Source organism: Mobula birostris, chromosome X, assembly GCF_030028105.1.
Source record: "Mobula birostris isolate sMobBir1 chromosome X, sMobBir1.hap1, whole genome shotgun sequence".
Lineage (NCBI taxonomy): Eukaryota > Metazoa > Chordata > Chondrichthyes > Myliobatiformes > Myliobatidae > Mobula > Mobula birostris.
In genome coordinates this window covers 25,290,780-25,316,682 of record NC_092402.1, presented here as the reverse complement: position 1 = coordinate 25,316,682, position 25,903 = coordinate 25,290,780, and the positions used below count along the sequence as shown (strand labels likewise).

Genomic DNA, 25,903 nt, shown 5'->3' with positions numbered 1-25,903 from the left:
CTTTCGGCACTTCTTGGCTGTGCCTAAGCATTTTCTGCCTAGTTCCACTGACCTGCACACGGACCATATCCCTCCATACACCTCCCATCCATGTATCTGTCCAATTTATTCTTAAATGTTAAAAAAGAACCCGCATTTACCACCTCGTCTGGCAGCTCATTCCATACTCCCACCACTCTCTGTGTGAAGGAGCCCCCTTAATATTCCCTTTAAATTTTTCCCCCCTCACCCTCAACCCATGTCCTCTGGTTTTTTTCTCCCCTTGCCTCAGTGGAAAAAGCCTGCTTGCATTCACTCTATCTATACCCATCATAATTTTATACACTTCTATCAAATCTCCCATCATTCTTCTACGCTCCAGGGAATAAAGTTCTAACCTAATCAACCTTTCTCTGTAACTGAGTTTCTCAAGTCCCAGCAACATCCTTGTAAACCTTCTCTGCACTCTTTCAACCTTATTTATATCCTTCATGTAATTTGGTGACCAAAACTGAACACAATACTCAGATTCCCCAAGGCCAATGTACCAAAAGCTCTCTTTACGACCCTATCTACCTGTGACGCCACATTTAAGGAATTTTGTATCTGTATTCCTAGATCCCTCTGTTCTACTGCACTCCTCAGTGCCTTACCATTCACCCTGTATGTTCTACGTTGGTTTGTCCTTCTAACGTGCAATACCTCACACTTGTCTGTATTAAACTCCATCTGCCATTTTTCAGTCCATTTTTCCAGCTGGTCCAAGTCCCTCTGCAAGCTTTGAAAACCTTCCTCACTGTCCACTACACCTCCAATCTTTGTATCATCAGCAAATTTGCTGATCCAATTTACCACATTATCATCCAGATCATTGATATAGATGACAAATAACAATGGACCCACAATAAGGCCACACTCAGGTTGGAGGAGCAACACCTTATATTCTGTCAGGGTAGCCTCCAACCTGATGGCATAAACATCAATTTCTTGAGCTTCCGGTAATGCTCCTCCCCACCCTCTTTCACCATTCCCCATCCCCTTTTCCCCTTGCATGCCTGTTGCCTCCCTCTGGTGCACCTCCACATTTTCTTTCTTCCAAGAGACTTAGATGGTGCAGGAGCAGGAATGGCTACTTCAAGTGGCAGCTTTAGATGTTTCAGAAAGGACAGGGAGGGAGGAAAAAGAGGTGGGGGTGTGTCACTGTTGATCAGGCATACTGTCACGGCTGCAGAAAAGGAGGAAGTCATGGAGAGATTTTCCACAGGGTCTCTGTGGGTAGAAGTTAGGAATACGAAGGAGTCACTAACTCTACGGGTTTTTTTTAATAGACCACCCAATAGTAACAGGAACATCAAGGAGCAGATAGGGAGACAGATTCTGGAAAGGAGTAATAATAACAGGGTTGTTGTGGTGGGAGATTTTAAATTCCCAAATACTGACTGGCATCTCCCTGGAGTGAAGGGCTTAGATGGGGTAGCATTTGTTAGGTGTGTTCAAGAAGGTTTCATGACACAATACGTAGATAAGCCTACAAGAGGAGAGGCTGTACTTGATCTGGTATTGGGAAATGAACCTGGTCAGGTGTCAGATCTCTCAGTGGGAGAGCACTTTGAAGATAGTGATCACAATTCTATCTCCTTTACCATAGCATTGGAGAGAGATAGGAACAGACAAATTAGGGGAATGATTAATTGAAATAAGGGGAAATATGAGGCTATCAGGCAGGAACATGGAAGCATAAATTGGAAACAGATGTTCTTAGGGAAACATACGGAAGAAGTGTGGCAAATGTTCAGGGGATATTTGCGTGGAGTTCTGTATAGGTACGTTCCAAAGAGACAGGGAAAGGATGGTAGGGTACAGGAACCATGGTGTACAAAGGCTGTTGTAAATCTAGTCAAGAAGAAGAGTTTACGAAAGGTTCAAAACACTAGGTTATAATAGAGATCTTGAAGATCATAAGGCTAACAGGAAGTAGTTTAAGAATGAAATTAGGAGACCCAGAAGGGGCCATGAGAAGGCCTTGGTGGACAGGATTAAGGAAAACCCCAAGACATTCTACCAGTATGTGAAGAGCAAGAGAATAAGACGTGAGAGAATAGGACCAATCAAGTGTGACAGTGGAAAAGTGTGTAAGGAACCGGAGGAGATGGCAGAGGTACTTAATGAATACTTTGCTTCAGTATTCACTACGGAAAAGGATCTTGGCAATTGTAGGCATGACTTGCAGTGGACTGAAAAGCTTGAGCATGTAGATATTAAAAAAGAGAATGTTCTGGAGCTTTTGAAATGCATCAAGTTGGATAAGTCACCAGGACGAGACGGGATGTACCCCAGGCTACTGTGGGAAGCGAGGGAGGAGATTGCTGAGCCTCTGGAGATGATCTTTACATCATCAATGAGGACAGAAGAGGTTCTGGAGGATTGAAGGGTTGCGGATGTTGTTCCCTTATTCAGGAAAGGGAGTAGGGATAGCCCAGGAAATTATAGACCAGTGAGTCTTACTTCAGTGGTTGGTAAGTTGATGGAGAAGATCCTGAGATGCAGGATTTATGAACATTTGGAGAGGCATAATATGATTAGGAATAGTCAGCATGGCTTTGTCAAAGGCAGGTCGTGCGTTACGAGCCTGATTCAGTTTTCTGAGAATATGACTAAACACATTGATGAAGGCAGAGCAGTAGATGTAGTGTATATGGATTTCAGCAAGGCATTTGATAAGGCACTCCATGCCAGGCTTATTGAGAAAGTAAGGAGGCATGCGATCCAAGGTGATTTTGCTTTGTGGATCTGGAACTGGCTTGCCCACAGAAAGCAAAGAGTGGTTGTAGACGGGTCATATTCTGCATGGAGGGCAGTAACCAGCGGTGTGCTTCAGGGATCTGTTCTGGGACCCCTGCTCTGTGATTTTTATAAATGACCTGGATAAGGAAGTGGAAGGATGGGTTAGTAAATTTGCTGATGACACAAAGGTTGGGGATGTTGTGAATAGTGTGGAGGGCTGTCAGAGGTTACAGCAGGACATTGATAGGATGCAAAACTAGGCTGAGAAGTGGCAGATGGAGTTCAACACAGATAAGTGTGAGGTGGTTCATTTTAGTAGATCAAATATGATGACAGAATATAGCATTAATGGCAAAACTCTTGGCAGTGTGGAGCATCAGAGGGATCTTGGGGTCCGAATCCATAGAACACTCAAAGCTGCTACGCAGATTGACTGCATGGTTAAGAAGGCATCTGGTGTATTGGCCTTCATCAACCGTGGGATTGAGTTCAAGAGCTGAGAGGTAATGTTGCAGCTATATAGGACCCTGGTCAGACCTCACTTGGAGTACTGTGCTCAATTCTGGTCGCCTCACTACAGGAAGGACATGGAAACCATAGAAAGGGTGCAGAGGAGATTTATAAGGACATTGCCTGGATTGGGGAGCATGCCTTATGAAAACAAGTTGAGTGACTCGGCCTTTTCTCCTTGGAGCGATGGAGGATGAGAGGCAACCTTATAGAGGTGTACAAGATAATGAGAGGCATTGATCATGTGGATAGTCAGAGGCTATTTCCCCAGGGCTGAATTGACTAGCATGAGAGGGCATAGTTTTAAGGTGCTTGGAAGTAGGTACAGAGGAGATGTAAGGGGTAAGTTTTTTTTTTGAAAACATTCAGAGTGGTGAGTGCATGGAATGGATGGTGGAGGCAGAACTTTTAAGAGACTCCTGGATGGATACATGGAGCTTAGAAAAATAGAGGGCTATGGGTAAGCTTAGGTGGTTCTAAGGTAAGGACATGTTTGGCAGAGCTTTCTGGGCCGCAGAGCCTCATTGTGCTGTAGGTCTTCTGTTTCTATCCTCTGTTAGGTTCCCCCTTCTCCAGTTCTGTCTCTCTTTCACCAGTCAACTTCCCAGCTCTTTACTTCACCCCCCTCCCCATTTCACCAATCACCTCCCACTCATTACTTCTTCCTCCTCCCCTCCCCCCTTAGTCTGACATTTCCCCTTTATCAGTCGTGATGAAGGATCACGGTCTGAAACATTGACTGCTTTTTCATTGCCATAGATGCTGCCTGACCTGCTGAGTTCCTTCAGCATTTTGTGTGTGTGGCTTTGGATTTCCAGCACCTGCACACTTTCTTTTGTTTATAATGCGTTTTATTACTTTTGCAGCAACAAATGTGTCACTTCAATATCTGTTGAATTGCTTCTGGATAATTTGCTGTTCAAGTGTTCCGTTATAAGGATCTAGTATTAAAATTCACTCTGACTTGATTATAAAGCCACCACATCTTGTTTCCAATTGTTAAAAATCAATGTGTGGCTTGATCAGTTAAGCATGAGAGCATGGGAAAAGAATGAGGAAAGGAAAATGCTGAGAGTTGTACATGAATACAATAGCAGTGCCAGTGCACAAATAATAGGAGTATTTGAGTTTTAGTGGTTTCTTTCCTTTGTACTTTACAGAGTTTATATTGAATCAATGTCTATTATCCATAAATGATTTAAGGTCTCTTGGAATAACTTGGGGATGTTTAGATTCACAAAGTCTGTTCTAAATATCTTTGCAGTTCAATGCAAGTCTGAAGTCAGCCTGATCTCTGGCACAGCTTGCAGGCAATTGGTCATTAGAGTAATATTAACCTATATTTTTATTTTGCCCAAGTCACTTCAACATTTTTACATCCGTTCATTGTGAGGAACGTCACAGGTCATAGTCCAGCCTGTGTCAGTAAGCAGCACAACTTTCTGAAACTCCTACCTTAAAAGAATACATAATAAGCTCTCATGTTGATGATGTGGCAAGTTGAGTGATATCAAGATCCAAAGAATATCAAATCAAAGTTTAAATGTTCCAGCTGCTGTTTCTCATGTGGATGATTTTTTTTCTGCGAGGAGGAGGAGGAGTTTTGTTTCTTTTAGCCTTTCATGCAGGGAAGGGGGTTGATTTCTTGCAACATAGCTCATGATTTTTCTACATTTCATGGCTATCTGGAGAAGACAAATCAAAGTTGTATTGTACACGCATACTTTGACAATAAAGTGAACTTTTGAAACAACTTTTCAAATTGCAAGAAAATATGTTACCATATTTTGTTTTGCCAAATACTATTTGCAATGAGTACCAGCTGTACTAAAGATCCTTTGCATTGGTCTGAAGTTACAAATATGGCATGCTACACATCTCTCACTCTCTTCTTGTAAAACGAAAGCATACACATTTGACCTACTCTGCACATCCTCAGTAATTTGCTCACCACATTATTGCTAAATCCCTTTCACTCATTAGTCATGCATGAACATAAATGAGTAAAATTATAAATTAAAACTTAAGTCATTAGTTGAAGATTAGTTGTAAAGGGTTTTAGAATTTTTGTTCCCTATTTAATCTCCCTCAAATTGGTTTCTTGTGTCAATTAGTAAGCATTGGGTTTAAGCTCCTGATGATTTGTGATGGACTGCTTACTGGAATGTAACAAAAGTAAAAGGGGCTCAATTAGACAATCTGGGCAGTTTTCAAAAGTAGCTGGATTTCAATGAACATTTTCCAACAGCTGTTTCTTCTGAATAATTGAGATGCTTTAGAGAGGGGGTTGAGGAGGAAACAGAAATGGAATTTTTAGAAATGAATGGATATTCACTGGTGTTCCTTTCAAGACCAATTAAGCACTTAAGGACCAGGCAGCTGCTCAGTTGTTTCTGTTGGCAAATAATTCCCAGTTCTCTCCTGCACTTCAATTTCTTCAGTTTACTGCTGTGCAATAAAAGACAGGAATTCATTTCAGTATTCCCTTTGCCAATATTGGCAGTTTCCTTATTACTGAAAGTTGGCCACTCTCAGCTACTTGCAAAAGTAAAATAGGATCTAGTTAGAAAACAATTTGACCATATCAGTTAATTAACAGCATTAGAACAGTTCACATTTACATAAACAGCAGACAACAAGAAGAATGGTGGGCTGATTAAGAAGAAAGGAGGACTTCAACGTATGAGGATAGGAAATAGAAATAATATTAAATTAGTGCTTTTGTAAGAGCTATCAAGGAAGAGCATGTTGCCAAACTCTGTAAGTGGAAGGGACAGAGATAATGGATAGAATGAAAAATAATATGCAGGAGGATCAGGGAGAGCTGACTATGATTAAACAAGTCACATGGCCTGGATAGGACGAATCCCTAAATATACAATAGGGGTAGAACCAGAGGACTGGAAGATAACAAATGTAATATTTTGGTTCAAGAGGAGGTTCAAGGACATGTGGAACAATTACAGTGGTTGTGAATTAGCCATTATTGCAAAAATAATTAAGTCTGGAAGCAGGAGTTAATATCATTGATGATGGTCATAGTCATACTTTATTGATCCCGGGGGAAATTGGTTTTTGTTACAGTTGCACCATAAATAATAAATAGTATTAAAACCATAAATAGTTAAATAATAATATGTAAATTATAAATACCATATTTTGGTAAAAATCGATCTCTCAAGGATAGAAATCTGGTGTCCTTCACTTTAAAGTTGTTGAAATTCCAGTAACACAGGAATGGAGATGATTTTTATCAACACACACAACACGCTGGAGGAATTCAGCAAGTCAGGCAGTATCCATGGAAACGAACAGTCAACGTTTTGGACCGAGACCCTACATCAGGACTGAAGAGGGAAGGAGCAGAGGCCCTATAAAGAAGGTGGGGGGAGGGTGGGAAGGAGAAGGCTGGTAGGTTCCAGGTGAAAAACCAGTAAGGGGAAATATCAGGGGGTGGGGGAGGGGAAGCAGGGAGGTGATAGGCAGGAAAGGTGAAGAAGGAATAGGGGAAAACACAATGGATAGTAGGAGGAGGCAGAACTATGAGGGAGGTGATAGGCAGCTGGGGGAGGGGCCAGAGTGAAATAGAGATAGGGGAAGGGAGGGGGAGAGAACTACTGGAAGTTGGAGGATTCAATGTTCATGCCAAGGGGCTGGAGACTACCTAGACGGTATACAAAGAGGTGCTCCTCCAACCTGAGTTTGGCCTCATCATGGCAGTAGAGGAGGCCATGTATGGGCATATCCAAATGGGAATGTGAAGCAGAGTTGAAGTGGATGGCAACCAGGAGATCCTGTCTGTTGTGGTGGACGGAGTGGAGGTGCTCGACGAAGCGGTCCCCCAATCTGCGTCAGGTTTCACCGATGTAGAGGAGGCCGCACCAGGAACACCGGATGCAATAGATGACCCCAACAGACTCACAAGTGAAGTGTTGCCTCACCTGGAAGGACTGTTTGGGGCCCTGAATTGTGGTAAGAGAGGAGGTGTAGGGACAGGTGTAGCACTTACACTTACAGGGATAAGTGCCAGGAGGGAGATCGCTGCCCACCTACATCCCGGATACATCCCATGCCCTCCACCTCTTCAACGACTTCCAGTTCCCCAGTCCCAACCGCTTCATTTTCACTATAGATGTCCAATCCTTATACACTTCCATGCCCCACCAAGAAGGCCTCAAAACCCTCCGCTACTTTCTGGACAATATACCTCACCAGTTCCCCACCACCACTACCCTCCTCCGGTTGGCAGAACTGGTACTCACACCTAATAACTTCTCTTTTGGTTCTTTCCACTTTCTTCAGACCAAGGGTGGTGTAGCTATGGGCACTCGCATGGGCCCAGCCATGCCTGCCTCTTCGTTGGTTATGTGAAACAGTCTGTGCTCCAAACCTATTCTGGTACTGCTCCCCAACTTTTCCTTCGGTACATTGACGACTACATTGGTGCTGCTTCCTGCACCCATGCTGAGCTCGTCAATTTCATCGACTTTACCTCAAACTTCCACCCAGCCCTCAAATTCACTTGGTCTATCTCGGACACTTCTCTCCCCTTTCTCGATCTCTTGGTGTCCATCTCTGGAGACAGACTGTCCACTGACATCTTCTACAAGCCCACTGACTCTCATAACTACCTCGACTATACCTCTTTCCACCCCGCCACATGCAAAAATCCCATTCCCTATTCCCAGTTCCTCTGTCTCTGCCGCATCTGCTCCAAGGATGAGGCTTTCCATTCCAGGACATCTCAAATGTCCTCTTTCTTTAAGGATCGTGGTTTCCCTTCTGCTGTCATCAATGATGCCCTCACCCGCATCTCCTCCATTTCCCGCACTTCGGCCCTCACCCCATCCTCCCGCCACCACAACAGAGACAGAGTTCCCCTCGTCCTCACCCACCACCCCACCAGCCTCCGGATCCAGAACATTATCCTCCGCAACTTCCACCACCTTCAACAGGACCCCACCACTAAGCACATCTTTCCCTCTCCACTCCTCTCCGCTTTCCGCAGGGATCGGTCCCTCCGCGACTCCCTGATCCACACATCCCTCTCCATGGATCTCCCACCTGGCACTTATCCCTGTAAGCGTAAGTGCTACACCTGCCCCTACACCTCCTCTCTCACCACTATTCAGGGCCCCAAACAGTCCTTCCAGGTGAGGCAACACTTCACTTGTGAGTCTGTTGGGGTCACCTCGTGCATCCGGTGCTCCCAGTGCGGCCTCCTCTACATCGGTGAAACCCGACGCAGATTGGGGGACCGCTTCGTCGAGCACCTCCACTCCGTCGAGCACCTCCGCTCCGTCCGCCACAACAGACAGGATCTCCCTGTAGCCATCCACTTCAACTCTGCTTCATATTCCCATTCAGATATGTCCATACACGGCCTCCTGTACTGCCACGATGAGGCCAAACTCAGGTTGGAGGAGCAACACCTCATATACCGTCTAGGTAGTCTCCAACCCCTTGGTATGAACATTGAATTCTCCAACTTCTGGTAATTTCCTCCCCCCCCCCCCCCCCCATCCCAGTTCCACTCTGCTCCCTGCTCCAGCTGCCTATCACCTCCCTCGTGGTTCTGCCTCCTTCTACTACCCATTGTGTTTTCCCCTATTCCTTCTTCACCTTTCCTGCCTGTCACCTCCCTGCTTCCCCTCCCCCACCCCTTTATCTTTCCCCTTACTGGTTTTTCACCTGGAACCTACCAGCCTTCTCCTTCCCACCCTCCCCCCACCTTCTTTATAGGGCCCCTGCCTCCTCCCTCTTCAGTCCTGACGAAGGGTCTCAGCCCGAAACATTGACTGTTCGTTTCCACGGATGCTTCCCGACCTGCTGAGTTCCTCCAGCGTGTTGTGCATGTTGCTTTGACCCCAGCATCTGCAGAGTATTTTGTGTTTGAGATGATTCTTATATAGCTTCTAAAACATAAATCACACTGTTCAGAAGGGAACTATAGATGGAAGTACATGCTGGCATATTCAACAATGATAACATTCTAATAACACTAATTACATAGACAATTGCAGCATTGTCTCACTAACTGTTAATGCATTACTGGCCTTTCTAAAATTGCAGAGGGGGATTTCAGACAAATGATATAAGTGCTTGGGCATCTGAATTTCTGTCTTTTTTGTGGTTCCCAAGTCCATTGTGAAATTACAAGTGTGTTTTCAAGAAATGCCCTTACATTGGCTGAAAAACAACTTAAAATTTTGTCTTTGAGAAATAAAAAAATCTATAAAACAAAACTGGCAGGTCAAAATCCAAATAGAACAGGTCAACCTTTGATGCAGAAGTAGTCCCTGAATGGAGGTGAACAAGGTTTAGTAAGGAACCCCTGTATGTCAATTTGAAAGTCATAGTACAGTGAAAATTCAGTATATTTATATTAGTGGGAAAACATGATATTGTGACCTGACCTGATGATCAGGTGAGTGGAATTACTTCTTAATTGCAATGAGAACAGTTTTGGCATAATTAGACTACTGGAGTAAGTAACATTTTCTCCCAACTTTTAAGAATTTCATTTAAAACACTCCACAGATCCCACTAGAATTTAAAAAAAACTTTTTTCCACAATTAAGAGTACAAAGAACTGCAGCTTCATTTTGATTTTAAGACTCAATGACGAGCCGTAGGCAATGTAAAGGATCTTCCACCACAGCACAGGTCGGAAAGCTGGTGATCTGACCCTGCTTCACAAACAATTAAGGTAAAGAATGAGGCTGCAATAACATTGCGACTTTGCCAAAAGTCGGTACCAATTAGCTAAAGGAGCTTGAATTTCTAAGCATGTAGACAAGCAAAGAACTGACACAGGAGGGATTGAATCAGATGTGCATTGACATAATGCCATTGGCTGTTGGAAGTATCCTTTTGATTACGATTAGTGCTCTAGATCTGCTGTGTTGAATGCTGTAACTCATTCAAATGGACTGTCAAATAGCACAAGCAATTCACCTTTTCTCCCTTATTCAAATTCCTACATTAACAAAATTAAGAATAAAGCAGAGACTGGTCAATGGAAAAATATTTAAACAGCATCTGAGGAAGGAAAGTTAAGGAACCCCAAGCAGAAGAATAGTGGAGAAAACTACAAGCCCTCTTTTCTGGGATCTGAAATTCTTATTTAAGATTCTACACCTTAAGCACAGTTCAAACTCAGTGATGCCCTTGGACCATACCCAGAAAGATTTCACCAGGCCTGTCAGCCTGGGAAAGCTGTTCAAATTGTGTTCATTCTCTTGGGGACAGGATAATGGCTGACATTGTTTCTAAAATGGATGAAAATTACAATATTCAAAGAACTACAGGAGTGCCATCATCACTTTGTGATCAACATTGCTAAGCCAGATCAGCTGCTCAACAATGATGGTTGTGGAAATTTTCTGTGCACAGATCCATTTTCCTGCTTTTATTTATTACAGCAGGAGCAATCATCACTACATATGGATTGTTTTAGGTCAACTCCATATACTATACAAATGCAAGCCACTTAGTTCTGTTTAAAGGTTGGAATGCATAATGCATCGAGACTTAACTTATCACTTCAGGATTCAAGAATTTATGGAAAAAAATTCAAGATAAATATCACCAAGTATCACTAAGGCGATTTTGCACAGTGCAGAGAACATGTCAGATTTAGAAAACTATTTAGAATGCCTGGAACTTTACAGTAAGGTAAAAACGACCATTAAGTCACAAGTCAGTGCTAGAATGTCACATTCATAGTGTTCTGCTTAAACTGTCAAAAGATTGTAGCAACAGTTTAGCATCTGGCTCAATATGAAGTTCAAATTATTGATTACTTCAACTAGAAAGTTGGCCATCTGGCTAACAGTCTCTGAGGGAGCAATTCAGAGAAGCCTGTAATAGCTTGACTGACTGTGCTGACAATGTTTTATAGAGATTCAGTACGAGTAAATGACTCATGAGCAGTAAATGTTTTACCGGAGACCACTTGATATTAATCGAAACAAGTTAAAAACCTATTTGCTCATTAGAACAATTAGCTATTCTTGCAAAAATTTACTTCCGGAAAAACATTTCAAAAAAAGTTTCAAGAACTCATCCTAGAAGGTGAATGAAATAGTTTTTTTTATTTCCTATTGTAATCAAGTTATCAGATTTTTTTAATATATATATATATTCAGAGGATGTGAAAAACCACCAGATTTATTGACCATTTCAGATAGCAAAGAAGAGCCACAGATGTGGTCTGCAGACAGATAAGCCCATTTGAGAAAGGACTTAAATAATTATTCCCTAAAGCATGCTAGCAAACCAAATGATTTTTGTTTACAACTCAATGATGATCGCTATTACTAATTCTAACTTTTCCATTTCAAATTATTATATCAATTCCCCAATTGGAAGATTTTAAAATCTATCCAGATTGGTAGTCCAGACCATTGCATATCAGTCAAGACATCTTCACTGCAACACCATGCCCATTATTTGTTGAATAGTTGAGACCAAATCAGAATGGTTGCATTTTGTAGGAGTCTGCTTTGTCTTACATGTTATTTGATTGGTCATTTCATCTGTTTTATCTTACCTATTTAGCATACTCAATCCATCAGATGGCTCAATTTAACACCCATCTACCAAGTTAAAAATCCCTGAAAAACATACACCTTAGATAATTTCAAATGAAGTCCTTCGACACAACAGCTGCCCTCTTCCATTCCTAAATTCTGATTTGACCACAGTTCTCTTGCACAGAATTGAGTCACATCTGTTAATTTGATTTGTACTCAAATTGAATTCCAAGACAATAGGCATCTATCTGTAGCTCGGTGATAGGCTATAAATAAACACTGCTTGAAACAAACATTCTGATTGCTTCAGGGTTTATGGGCTGGTTGCAGTCCAGAAACAAAATCAAGTTATTTTCATCATGTTATCTATGGAACTCCCCTTCATCCCCTGGTGGTAGCTCAGATATTACAGGTAGAGAGAAAGTAAAGAGGGGTAAAGAGGGACAAAAATGGGAAAAAGGAAAAGATTTCAGAGCAAAAATCAATTCACAATGCCAATTTAAACTTCACATCTGCCTCCACCTGGTCTATATCCCTCCATCCCCTTCCTGTCTAAACACTTCTCAAATTTAGCTATTTGTATGTGCTTCTATCACCTCCTCTGGCAGTCCATTCCAGGCACTTGACACACTGCATAAAAAAAAACTTGCCACATACAATAATTCTCCTGCAAACTTTCCCCCTCTCACCTCAAAGCTATGTCCTCCAGTATTTGATATTTCTAAGCTGGGAAAATGACTCTGACACTCAATTTAAATTCTTGATCAGATCAGCACTCAAAATAGCCCAAGTGTGTCCAACCTCTCCTTATAGCTCATACTCTAATTCAGGCAACATCCTCTTCTACACCCTCTCCAAAGCCTCCACATCCTTCCTATAATGCAGCAACAAGAACTTTCAGTTAAAATAGGCAGTGTTTCCCAGTCAAAGATGGAGAGCCTAAAATCATGGCAGCTATCTGGGTGGAGTACTTGTTCTCTCTCTTCCCCAATATAGTCAGGATGTTTAATATCACATCCCCCGCTTTCTTATGACTATTGCTTTAGTTGATTCACAAAGACCTAATGCTACAAGTTGAAAACCACATGCCTTTGCACTTCAAACATAGCGGACTATTGAAAGGTATGTTCAACACAATATGGTAGCACAAGACCCAAGAAATCAAACTGTGGAGGGATCAAATAGGTTTGAACAGTTCATGGATGGTCAGGGGCCCATGAATAAGTGCAGCAAGCAGTTAGATCAGGATTTCTTTGGCCAAGAATGGAGGTATGGATTGGCGAGGTTTCATATTGGAAGGAAGAGCTATATGGGTCATAACCCCTCTAAGTGGCAGCTAACTATTGAACCTGAAGGAAAACTTAAAGCAAAACAAAACACAACTGTGATAGGTTCCTAAGTCTGGAACTGCAGCTCTCCGTTGAGTAACTGAGGTGAGCCTAAACCAACTATGTAACCTTGATCAACCTTTCAATGAACATTGTGGAAGGGGCACCCCTCTGATTATGTCTGCCCACTTCCATGAATAAATGTGTCAGATGCACAGCAGATCTAGAGGGGGCAAAAAAAGAAAACCATTGGGTTGGACTCCCAGCAAGTCCACAATTTTTCCTTGTGGATCACTGTTTTGAAACTGAATACTGAAGAGTTTGGTGAAACATAATCAAGCATCTACTCTGGGTTTTCTATGAAACATTCAGATGCCAATAGTTCTACAATTTAAAAAATGTTCAAACTAGTTTCGGAAGGAACAAGTGTAGTATACATGGCGGATTGTTGGGGAGTGCAGGGAACCTCAGTAAACTTCACTGTCCTATGTTTGAAATAGAAAGATCGTGCAGAAATTGAGCAAATTGCTATCAGAGGAATTGAAGGATCCGCATTCAATGTCACGCGGAGACAGTGTATTGTTTGGAGTTTGACTATCACTTTTCCAGCTGGCTATTTTACAAGAGAAATAAGAAGCAAACTGCTAGACAAGGAAGTCAATAGGTCAGCAGCATCTGTAGAGGTAAAGGAATAAGTTAGTCCTGATACAGGGTCTCAACCCAAAACATCAACCATCCTCTTACCTCCACAGATATTGCTTAAAATAGAGCTCCTCCAGCAGTTAAAGTCCAGAAATAAAGTCAACAATAAAGTCAATTCAATTTGGTTTTTCTCTTTTACAGCTCCAACACATGATCAAATAGGAATGCTAATACGACTCAAAAGAATTTGTTAATGAAAACGCTGTGGCAAGAGTATGTGAGACCCCTTTCCATAATACACTTTCCAGGCTGGGCTCCCTCAAATCCAAGACCAACAAGAGGATGAAAAGGCCAAATGCCTTCTTTAGCAGATGATGTAAGAGTTCTGCAGGCAATTACAGTATACCCTATCCCAGTAGAAAGTTGTTTATGGTGCGCCAGAGGTGAAAATTTTCTAGAAAAAGTACAAAAATATTTACAGTGCAAAAAAGGGAAAATAACAAATTACAAAAATGAAAATACAGATATATACCATCAGACCTTCGGACAACAGCTTCAAAACATCAGTCTGAAGTAATGCAACTTACCATACCTTCTTCTGTGCTCATGGCGGTTCTCACCTGCCAGGAAAGTGCATTACCGCCATGGAGTATGAAGGGAGCCATGATGATCATATCCTACCTCCCAAACCTATTTTAATTAAAGAGCTCAATAGGACCCTACATAACTTCACCATCCCTGGTTCAGGTGGCAGAATATTCTGCAGCCTAGGTACCTAAGATCTGCCCAATAATTACCCAAACAGCTTCCTATGTTCCAACAAATATCTGTGGCACACCATGATCACATGTTCCACTGTCTCTGGTACTTCACGGAAGTCACACCACCCATCCCCACATTTACCAACAAGTGCAAACCCATGTCCAAACCTCAATCTTGCCAACCACACATCTTCCCTGAACTGATGGAACCAAATTGTAGTACCACCTCTCTGTCCCACACCTGTCCCACAATTTCTGCCATTTCCCAGCCAACCTAATACAAATTTTGCTTCATACTTTCCTAAATTGACTATATCTACCTGACTTAGTAAGTGCCTGTTTTTCTATAAGATTTGCCCTTTCATTACCCGATAAGCCCACATGTGCAGGCACACAACAAAACTGGTACTATTCCTGCACTCTCCAGAAAATATACATTTTAATACAACTCCGTCAAACAGATCAGGTTTCCTTGAACGCATCCACTGCAAACTCTGCAGTATCGAGGCAGAATCTGAGCAGATCACGACTCTATTTGGCTGCACTAGTCCAACTCATTGCAGACTAATGATAATGGTCATACATTCTGCTGTATAGATGGACAACCCATCTGTCAGCCTTTTTCCACCTCAAGATTAAACCAGGGAATTAATATCTCTAAGCCCAGCCCATTACTAACTGGGTCTTTAGAACCATCTGTAAAGATAGGCACGAAGGATATATGCTGCTGCTGTAAGTGACCTGACACCCTCTCTCCACCCACAAGACCCCATCTATCCCCCAGTAACGACAAATCTATTCCCACATCTGGAAATTTCAAAGTGAAACTCCTGGCCAAGCCACTGTTGGGCTAATTTGCAAATCCTCAAGACCATACTCCTGCACATATCCACCCAAAACATTTACCAAGTCTGCTAATAGATTTCCAACAATCCATTAAAACAGAATTAAATGGGACACGACCCTCCCCCCACCCTACTATGGAAGTCCAGTATGCAAGGCTTATTTTTCACTCTCCGCAGGACAAGAGGCATCTTTCTTAGTTCAACTCCCAGTGCATCTTAGTGTGATCTGGAATGCTTCACTACAGACTCGAAGTGTACTTGCCTGTAGGACATCCAACCTACATAAAAGTGAATGAGTTGCCTCCCCATAAATCAGACAACCATAGAACAGACAAGCACACATTAAAGTATGATAAATTGTCAATAGAACAACCTTAGAAGCTTCCCATTTATACCCATACCCAGCCACAGAGTGCATAAAGTTAACAATTTGCATGCATTTATCCTCCCAAAACATTATGTGTTCTCCAAGTCAGTCTTGCATCCGGCCATAACCCCAAGTATTTAAACACAGGAACCCTAGTTAGCAGACACCCATACAGAGTAATGTGAATATAATCCACTCTATGTTTCTGAGTAAAAATCATACACTTTGACTTAGGAACTGAAAATTTGAAACCCCAGTTCAGAGACCACTCTTCCATTGCTGATAACGCTGTCTGCGCAGACCTTACCAAATAGGCAGTCTTACAGCTCCTTTTCCACAGAGCCCCATCATCGGTATACAAACCTATCACAAGTCCAGACCCAACACAATCAAAAATATCATTAATCAGATTAAACAATGTTGTAATAACAACACTACATGGGGGAAGGGGGGGGGGGTCCCCATTATCCACTGTAAACTCTGATGACACTTCTTCACCCACCTTCACTCTAAACAACAAGCCAAACAAAAAATCCAAAATCAAGCTTACTCAGTGTAATCAAAAGCCCTTCCCTCCATAGCTTATCATAAGTTTTTTCAATGTCTGGAAACACTGCAATTACTGATTCTTTTACTGTAAATGTTTTCCAAATATCATTTCCCAGTAGTACAAAGGCATCATATGTATCTCCATTTACAAAACCCACATCAACAGCAAGTGATTCTCTCTTCTCCAAAACAAACATCAGCCTGATCACTGCCATGTTCTCCATTATTTTAAATACACTGTCATCTCTTAATATCCCCTCCCCTAAATTGTCTAGTCTATGCATCTTTGCAAGCATGTTTCCCAGACATCCTGCCTTTTCTTTTCCTTCCTTCCTTGCACCCTTAACTCCTGGTGGAGTTGTCGGGGTGCCATCATGACAAGCTTTGCACTAGTCTGTTCCACCTGTCGCAGTTGTGTGCCAGAGCCTGGGTCACCGCAAATGTTCTCCCTGTCCATTCTTTAATGTTGTCCGTCCATCTTTTCCTCTGTCTACCTCTCCTCCTTTTCCCCCTCCACAGTTCCTTGTAGAACGGTCTTTGCAAGGCCACTGGATCTTGTTACATGGCTGTACCATCTCAGCATTCTTTTCTTCATCATTGTGAGAAGGTCTTCATGGGGGCAAATGTGGTGCTGGTTGGTCTTGCGGACCTGCTCATTTGTGATGTGGTCCAAGTATGAGATGCCCAAGATGTTGCGATAGCATCTCATTTCCAATGCCTGTATCTTCCTCTGTAGCTCTGCTGTGAGGGTCCATGCGTACAGGAAGATGGAGAATACCAATGCATGCAGGAGTCTGAACTTGTACTTCATGGTGATGTTGCTGTCCTTCCATATTGTCTTGAGTTTGGATAGTGCAGTCATTTTCTTGGCCTATTGTAGCCAAATTTTCATTCTCCACTAACACTGGAATCTGATGATAACCTCGTTTACTTCAGCATTCTCCACACCAGTTTCCCTCCCTACTGATGAGCAAAAACCCCTCCAAGCTTCCCTTTCAGCATTCCTAACAACCTTCCTTGCTATCACTCTTTTCTTCTTAAAGTTCAGCAAGGCTTCTTGCATTAATCTACATTTCAAAACACAAAAAGCCTATCTCCAGTCTCTGCACATTCCTGCGTCCACTAAGGAACACATTTCTTATGAGCTCTCCTAGACACCAAAGGAGCAGCTTGACAGGCTATACAGAAGCCAGAAAATGTACTCTGATAGTCTTCTCCTAGAGTATACCCCAGTCCTAATGCCCTTCAGCAGGCATCCCTCCTCATCCAAACCAAATTCCCTCACCCCAACTCATTTTCCTTTTATTTCTTGCCAAAACCAATTCCATACCATCATTAAACTCCCCATCTGAATTTCCCACCATAGGTTTCCTTCAATCAAATTACAGGTGGTGCAAAACACTAGCCCCCATAACACAAACTCACCAACCAATATATATACACATACACAATGATCTCCTTCTCCTAACTGCAGGAGAAAAGGGATAGTCCATTCTTTGAAATGTAGGGGAGTTGTTACCCTGAGCCTGAACACAATATCAAAACACAGGAATTCATATCCTTCTTCACCATCACAAATGTCCATAAATATATTCATCACAATAAGATCACAATGGCATTGGCGCAACCAAAATCAATCAACAAATAACCGTTTTCCAGGAACACCTTTTTAAGACAGTTAGGTCCATGCCAACCGCTGTAAAACAAGACACAGAGAGTTAGGTCCATCAGTTTGGCATGTGCACCTGATAAGTATACCATCAGCACTACCAGGCAGGGATAATAAGAATTATGGACTACTAGGGGTGGGGAGAAGAAATTACTTGTAGCAGACCTACTCTGTCATAGTTAGCATTTAACCCTAATGTAATGCTGCACATTCAGTATTAATGTTGAAGAAGTTTACTCAACATTCATGTTTACCACACTATCTGTGAAATACCAATTGCTAACTATGAAATAGTGTTGCACATACTCGTACTGAAACCGAGACCCATTTAAGTGGCAACTAATCTTGGTTGCTTATGGTCACTTCATATTTTATCTTTCAAGCCTAAGGGTGAATAAACATGTTCTTGCAAGGGATAGAATTTGAAAATTTCTGAGGTTGTCTGACATGTATACTGGATGTCCATTAACTTTAGCACTAGAATTCTAGAATGTGCCCATTCCAACTGCTACGAAACGACATCCCTTGTGCTGGGAACTAAAGTGTGATGACTTTCTATTGTTGTTAAATACTTAATAATTTTTCCCTGAGTATTTACTGGGTAATTGGGAGGGAGAAGCAATTAAAAATGATAAGGATCTCCTACCCACCAGAGAATACGCACTTTGGACTCAATGACATCGATCTGGTTAGACCGGTCTCTTTTATAGAACCAGGCCTCACCCATTCCACAGAAATCTACTTCCACGTGAATAGTTGACAGCATTTATGGGAGATGCACACACAAAATTATGTTATTAAACTATGTGATGGACATATATTGACATTAGTTGCTCAAAGTGAGCAATTGATGTCAATATATGTCCATCACATAGTTTAATAACACTGCGTTTAACTGGTAACCACTTGCATGTCTTAATCATGGAGGACTCAGAGAAAATGCAGCAATCTAGACCGTGCATTGAACTATGTAGCACAAATTAGCTTCCAAAAGCTCAGCAGTAGTATTTTGCGTGCCACAGTTCCTGAAGAGACATTGGATTGGATTGCGTAGATGGAAAATGAGTTTAAAAGAAGTGAATAGGATCAGTTAGCACATTTTGCATGCCACAGTTTCTGAGGAGACATTGCATTGCATAGAGAGAGAGAGTTTAAAAGAAGTGGGCAGGGTCAGACGCTACATTTTTGCGCACCGCAGCTTCCAAGAAGACATTGAATTGCGTAGAGGGAGTGAGAGTTTAAATGAGGCGAGCGAGGGCAGTCAGCATATTTTCCATGCCACAGTTTCCAAGAAGACATTGCATTGCATACAGGGAAAGTGAGTTTAAAAGGAGCAGGTGGGGGCATTCGGCATATTTTGCGCACCACAGTTCCTGAGGAGACACTGGACTGCGTACAGGGACAGAGAGCTTAAAAGAAGTGAGAGGGGGCAGTCAGTACATTTTGCACGCCGCAGTTCCCAAGGAGACATTAGATTGTGCACTTGGCAAGGTCCAATAAAAAGAAGTTAGGTTTTAGTTGGAGCAGTCATTGTGTGAGTGGGCCTGTGTCAGAGTGGGGAGTTCAGGCTTTGGCTCAGTGTGGCTTCGGTGAGGAGAGGCATAGGCACAAGGTAGATATTTTTGTTATTTATTCTTTCTTATTGCACATTTAGAGCAGAGGGGATGCCAGGCAAAATAGTGGAATGCTCTTTTGGATGAACTCAGGATCATTCGGGAGGCTGAGAGGTTGATACAGTATACACAGGGAGGCAGTTACACACAAGGCGCCCACGGGTAGTCCTTCGCATTCGAAGAAGACACGCTGTTGTGCCATTCATCTGTGGACACGTAGGTGGCTCTGCAGTCCGGCGAGTTGAGTTTGGACTGAGATGAATCGCACAATAGAAACCTGTGCGTGATGGAGTTTTAAGTGGAACAGCCATTACTCAGGGGTAATCCCACTCTCTCGGCATAAGAGACCTTGATCCAGTGGCACAGACAACCGTTACGGCTGGAGATCTCTGCTGCTGCAGTGGATGACCAGAACGTGTAAGTGTCTTGTCGTGCTCTTAGCGCTCCACAATGCCTGCTGGGCCTGCCTTCTTGACCGTTGGACCATTAATCAGTCTCCTCCGCTCAATCCACCAGGGCCAGACTTCACATGCTGGGACAGGCAGATCCCCTACCTCACCAAGGGTCAAAGACCCGCCGGCTACCCTCACCTAGTTTGGCCAGTCTGCCGAGACAGTTTACCAGGGGATGTGGCCGCTGCGCGTGTTACAGCTACTTGGAGCCACACGTGAGAGCTGAGCGCCAGGTGGGGACCAAAGGTGGACGAGCTGTTCTGAAAAGGGCACGGCAAGATCCCCCACTGGAGGTGCTACCCCTCCCTAGTCACCCCCTACACAAGCTGCAGGACACAGGTAACTGGGTGACTGTCAGGAGAGGGAAAGGGGATAGGCAGCCAGTGCAGAGTACCCCTGTGGCTGTTCCCCTCAACAACAGGTATACTGCTTTGGATACTGTTGGGGGGATGACCCAGCGGAAGAAAGCCACAGTGGTCAGGTCTTTGGCACTGAGACTGGCTCTGTGACTCAGAAGGGAAGAGGAGAGAAGAGGTGAGCTGTGGTGATCGGGGATTTTTTGGTTATGGGAACAGACAAAAGATTCTGTGGACGAGAACGAGATTCTCAGATAGTGTGTTGCTGCCCAGGTGCCAGGGTCAGGGACTCTCAGATCGAGTCCCATGGCATTCTTAAGTGGGAGGGTGAGCAGCCAGAAATCATGATTCACGTCGATACCAGTGACATGGGTAGGAAGGGTGATGAGGTCCTACAAAGTGAGTTCAGGAGGTTAGGTGCTAAGGGCAGGTCCCCCAGGATTGTGATCTCAGGATTGCTACCCGTGCCACATGCTAGTGAGGCCAGAACTAGGAAGATCATACAATTTAACACGCGGCTAAGGAGATGGCGAAGGAGGGATAACTTCAAATTTTTGGATCAGTGGACTCTCTAGCAGGAAGATTTGCTAGCACTGTATATGGGGTTTAAACTAGAGTTGCAGGGGATGGGAACCAGAGTGCCAGAACAGATGGTGGAGAGGTTGTGGATACAGATGTTGCTAAGACCGCATTCAAAGTCGGGAGTCAAAAGGTTGAGCATGGTGGAACTGATGTTCTGAGCTGCATACATTTCAATGCAAGGAGCATTCTTGGAAAGACGGATAAACTTAGGGCTTGGATCAGCACTTGGAATTAGACATTGTAGCCATTAGTGAGACTTGGTTAGATATGACTGGCAGCTCAATGTTCTGGGATTCTGTTGTTTTAGATGTTATAGAGTGGGAGGGATGCCATGGCATTACAGTCAGGGAAAGTGCCATGACAGTGCTCAGGCAGGATAGACTGGAGAGCTCATCTAGTGAAGCTTTCTGGTTTGAACTGAGTAATAAGAAAGATATGACCACGTTCATTGGATTATATTATAGACCACCCAACAGTTAGCAGGATTAGAAGAACAAATTTGTAGAGAGATCGCAGACTGTTGCAGGAAACATAAAATTGTGAAAGTAGGTGATTTTAACTTTCCACATATTGACTGGGACTCCCATACTATAAAAGGATTAGATGGGAAAGAGTTTGTCCAAGTGTTCAGGAGAGTTTCTTTAATCAGTACATAGAAATCTCAATGAGAGAGTGCAAGACTTGATCTCCTAATAGGGCCTGAGACAGGGCAGGGGACAGAAGTTTGTGCAGGAGAACACTTTATATCTAGAGATCATAGTATCTTTTGTTTCAAGGTAATTATGGAGAAGGATAAGTCTGGTTCTTGGGTTGAGATTCAAAATTTTAGAAATGCCAATTTTGATGGCATCAGAAAGGATCTGGCAAGTGTGGAGCACCAGGCTGTTTTCTGGCAAAGGTGTACTTGATAAGTAGGAAGTGTTCAAACGTGAAATTTTGAGAGTACAGGAGTTTGTATGTTCCTGTCAGGATAAAAGGCAAGGATAACAGGTTCAGGGAATTTGTTTTTGAAAGATATTGAAGCCCTGGTTAAGAAAAAGAAGGAGGTGCATAGTAGGTATCGGCAGGCAGGAACAAAGGAAGTACTTGAAGAATATAAGAAATGCAAGAAAACACTTAAGAAAGAAATCAGGAAGGCTAAAAGAAGGCATGAGGTTGCTCTAGCAGACAAGGTGAAGGAGAATCCTAAGGAATTCTACAGATATTTTAGGAGCAAAAGGATAGCAAGGGAGAAAATTGGTCCTCTGGAAGATCAGTATGGTAATCTACGTGTAGAGCTCTAAGAGATGGGGAAGATCTTAAATGGATTTTTTTTGCATCCACATTTACTCAGAGACAGACACAGAAGTTAAGCAAAACAGCAGTGAGTGTATGGACCCGATACAGATCACAGAGGAGGAGGTATTTACTGCCTTGAGACAAATCAGGGTGGATAAATTACCAGGGCCCGACAATGTGTTCCCTCAAATCTTCTGGGGATCTAATGCAGAAATTGCAGGGGCACTGACTGAGATATTTAAAACATCCTTAGTGACAGGTGAGGTACTGGAGGATTGGAGGATAGCCAATGTTGATGCATTGTTTAAGAAAGGCTCTAAGAATAAGCCAGGAAATTATAGGTCAGCGAGCCTGACATCAGTAGTGGGAAAGTTATTGGAAGATATTCTAAGGGACCAGGTATATGAGTATTTGGATATACAGGGATTGATTAGGGACAGTCAACATTGCTTCATGCTAAGTCATGTATCATCAATCTTATAGAGTTTTTCAAGGAAGTCACCAGGAAAGTTGATGAAGGCAAGGCAGTAGATATTGTCCACAAGAACTTTAGCAAGACATTTGACAAGGTCCCACATGGGAGGTTAGCCAAGAAGGTTCAGTCACTTGGCATTCAAGATGAGGTAATAAATTGGATTAGACACTGGCTTTGTGGGAGAAGCCAGAAAGCGGTAGTAGATGGTTGCCTCTCTGACCCTGGAGGCCCATGCTAGTGGAGTGCAGGAGGGATCGGTGCTGAGTCCTTTGTTGTTTGTCATCTCTATCAACGATTTGGATGATAATGTGGTAAACTGGATCAGCAAATTTGTGGACGACACCAAGATTGGGGATGTAGTGGACAGCAAGGAAGACTATGAGAGTTTGCGCAGGATCTGGACCATCTGGAAAAATGGGCCGAAAAATGGTAGATGTAAGTTAATGCAGACAAGTGTGAGGTGTTACACTTTGGGAGGACCAACCAGGGTCAGAATTGCACAGTGAGCGTTAGGGCACGGAAGAGTGTGGGAACACAGGTACTTAATTCATTGAAAGTGTTTCAATGAGGGAACACATTGCCAGCACAAGTGGTGCATGCGAGTTTGACTTCAACATTTAAGTGAAGTTTGGATAGGTAATGGATGGGAGGGGTATGGAGGGCTATGGTCCGGGTGCAGGTCGATGGGAGTAAGCAGTTTAATGGTTCAGCACAGACTAGATTCGCCAAAGAGTCTGTTTCTGTGCTGTAGTTTTCTATGACTATGACTGGGGAAAAAAGAGAGATAACATAGATGAAATTTAATAAAGAGGCAGTAACAGAAGGGCATACTAGGCTTAAACAGACTCAAAGTGTGGGCAAATAATATTTGGAAGCAGGGTGGAGGGGTGAGTGGACAGTTAAGGGAACAATTTTATTTTACAGAATGGTTATTATGTGAAAACTATTGCCCGTATGAATGGTGGAAAGTAATCAGGGCTTTTTAAAGAGAATTGAAAGGGAACAAGATAAGATGATGTGTTAGAGTATAGGGAAAAAGCAGGGGATTGGCTTGACTGGATTGCTTACAAAGAGCCAGTATGGCTGAATGGCTTCTTTCTGTACTGTCCAAATCTAAAATCCTCTGAACAGTATTGTACAATGCAAATGAACTTCTATAACAGTGTGCTGCAGTGCAAAAGGACTTCAAAGTCCCATGGGCATAATGAAACTTTCCAGCTTGCAAAATATATCCCACCAATTTGACATTTTCAATGAGCTGCATATTAAGGAAAAAGCCTGAAGGACTTACAGATGCAAACGTTGTCTTGTGTAGGTGTGCACTCTGAAATCATTTCTTCATAATCTTCGCAAGGACTGCATGGGAGACAAGGATCAACACTGCTCGCCTGGTCAGAATAAGTGCCTTCAGGGCATTCCTCACAGATTGTATTCCTTCCCTCAGAACACTGTTCCAGGACTCCATATCCCTTGTCACATATATTGCATGGAAGGCACTCTCCATTACTGTCCTCATAATACCCATTCATGCAAGCACAGGAAGTGTCAAAGTTCTCCATGCAAGGGATAAGAATGGTTTTTGTACCCGTACACACGGTGCATTGTTTGCAGGGCTCAATATGGCTTGAGACATCTGAATAAGAGAGACCTAGGATAAAAAAAAAAGCATCAGTAAGTTAAATGTGAAGTTTCTTTTTTCTATCATTTGCATTTGGGATGAAGGCAGAACTATCAAGATTGGCAGTTATCATCCTTTGCATAAAGTGCATGGGCTGACTACACTGCCAGGGCAAATAAAAACCATGGCTGATTGCAAAGGTTCATGCACTGCTTAGGGACTGAGACGCTGCCTTCAGTTTGGGGGATAGAAAGACTCTAAAGTCAGCAAGAGCTGTGCTCTCCCATACTCAGAAGGCAAGGTGTGAGTACACATAGAAAACTTACAGGCACCTTTGTGACATCAGGGACATGCGGTGCATGTAGCAAAGTACAGAAACCATAACTGATTACAAGTCCACCCTGCGTGTCAATGACAGCGACACCTCCCTTTTCAATAGCCTGAATGTCTTCTATGCACAATTTGATGCATTGAATGATGTGATATCGAGGAAAACCCCCTTTCTCCTGAGGAACTGGCACCCTGTCTGGTCGCAGATGAGGAGGATCCTAGTCAGGGTAAACCCTTGCAAAGCTGGAGGGCCAGGCAACATACCTGGTCAGATGCTGAGGGACTTGTGCAGCCCACCTAACAAAGGTCTTAACGTAAGTCTTTAGTATCTCTTTGAAACAGTCCATTGTACCAGCAGGCTTTCAATTGTACCAGCAGGCTTTCAAGGCAGTCATTTTTTCAGTGCCCAAGAGAGCAACAATAACTGGCCTAACCAATTACCACCCAGTGGCACTGACTTCAACAATCATGAAGTGCTTTGAGCAGCTGATAATGGATTGTATAAAATCACATTTTCCAGTTACATTGGAATCTTTCTAGTTCACCTCCCACTCAAACCAGTCCAGTAATGATGCCATAGCCTTGAACCTCCACTCCATCCTGTCCCACCTGGAAAATGATGCCTCATATGACAAATTTCAGTATGGCTTTTAACAAAATCATCCCTCAGAGGCTAGTGGGTAATCTAGCCTTGTTGGGACTCAACACCCCTCTCTGTAACTGGATCTTGGACTTCTTGATGGAAACACCCCAGTCAGTTTGACTTGGCAGCAACATCTTAAGCTCCATCACGCTGAGCACTGGTGCCTCCAGAGCTGCATGCTCAGTCTGCTGCTTTTAGCATTGCTGACTCATACTGCACTGCCAGATCCAGCTCAAACTGCATCATCAAGTTCATTGATAATATGTCAGTAACAATAATTAGTCGGCATACAGAGAGGAGGTAAAGAGGCTTGTCAAATGATGCAAGAGTAACAACCTGAGTCTCAACGTGGACAAGACAAAAGAGACGATTGCAGACTTCAAGTAGGCACAGGTCAACTGCACATCAACGGTTCTACTGTGGAGAGAGCAAAGAGCTCGAAGTTCCTTGGTGTACACATACCAAACGACGTAACTTGGACCCACAACGCTTTCTCATTAGTCAAGAAGGCACAGCAGCATCTACACTTTCTGAGGAGATTGTCGACCTGCAAGGCTCCTCACCCCCACCATTCTAACAACTTTC

At 43.0% G+C, this 25,903-nt stretch overlaps 1 protein-coding gene across 1 annotated transcript in view; it reads right to left on the bottom strand.

Moving 5' to 3' along the window:
* The window catches only part of LOC140191351 (tumor necrosis factor receptor superfamily member 16-like), a 137,516-nt gene that overhangs the window by 60,078 nt on the left and 51,535 nt on the right, over window positions 1-25,903 (bottom strand). Inside the window, exon 3 of the mRNA XM_072248672.1 lies at window positions 24,019-24,375. Coding sequence (XP_072104773.1) covers window positions 24,019-24,375 — 357 coding nt within the window. The remainder of the gene's footprint in view (window positions 1-24,018; window positions 24,376-25,903) is intronic.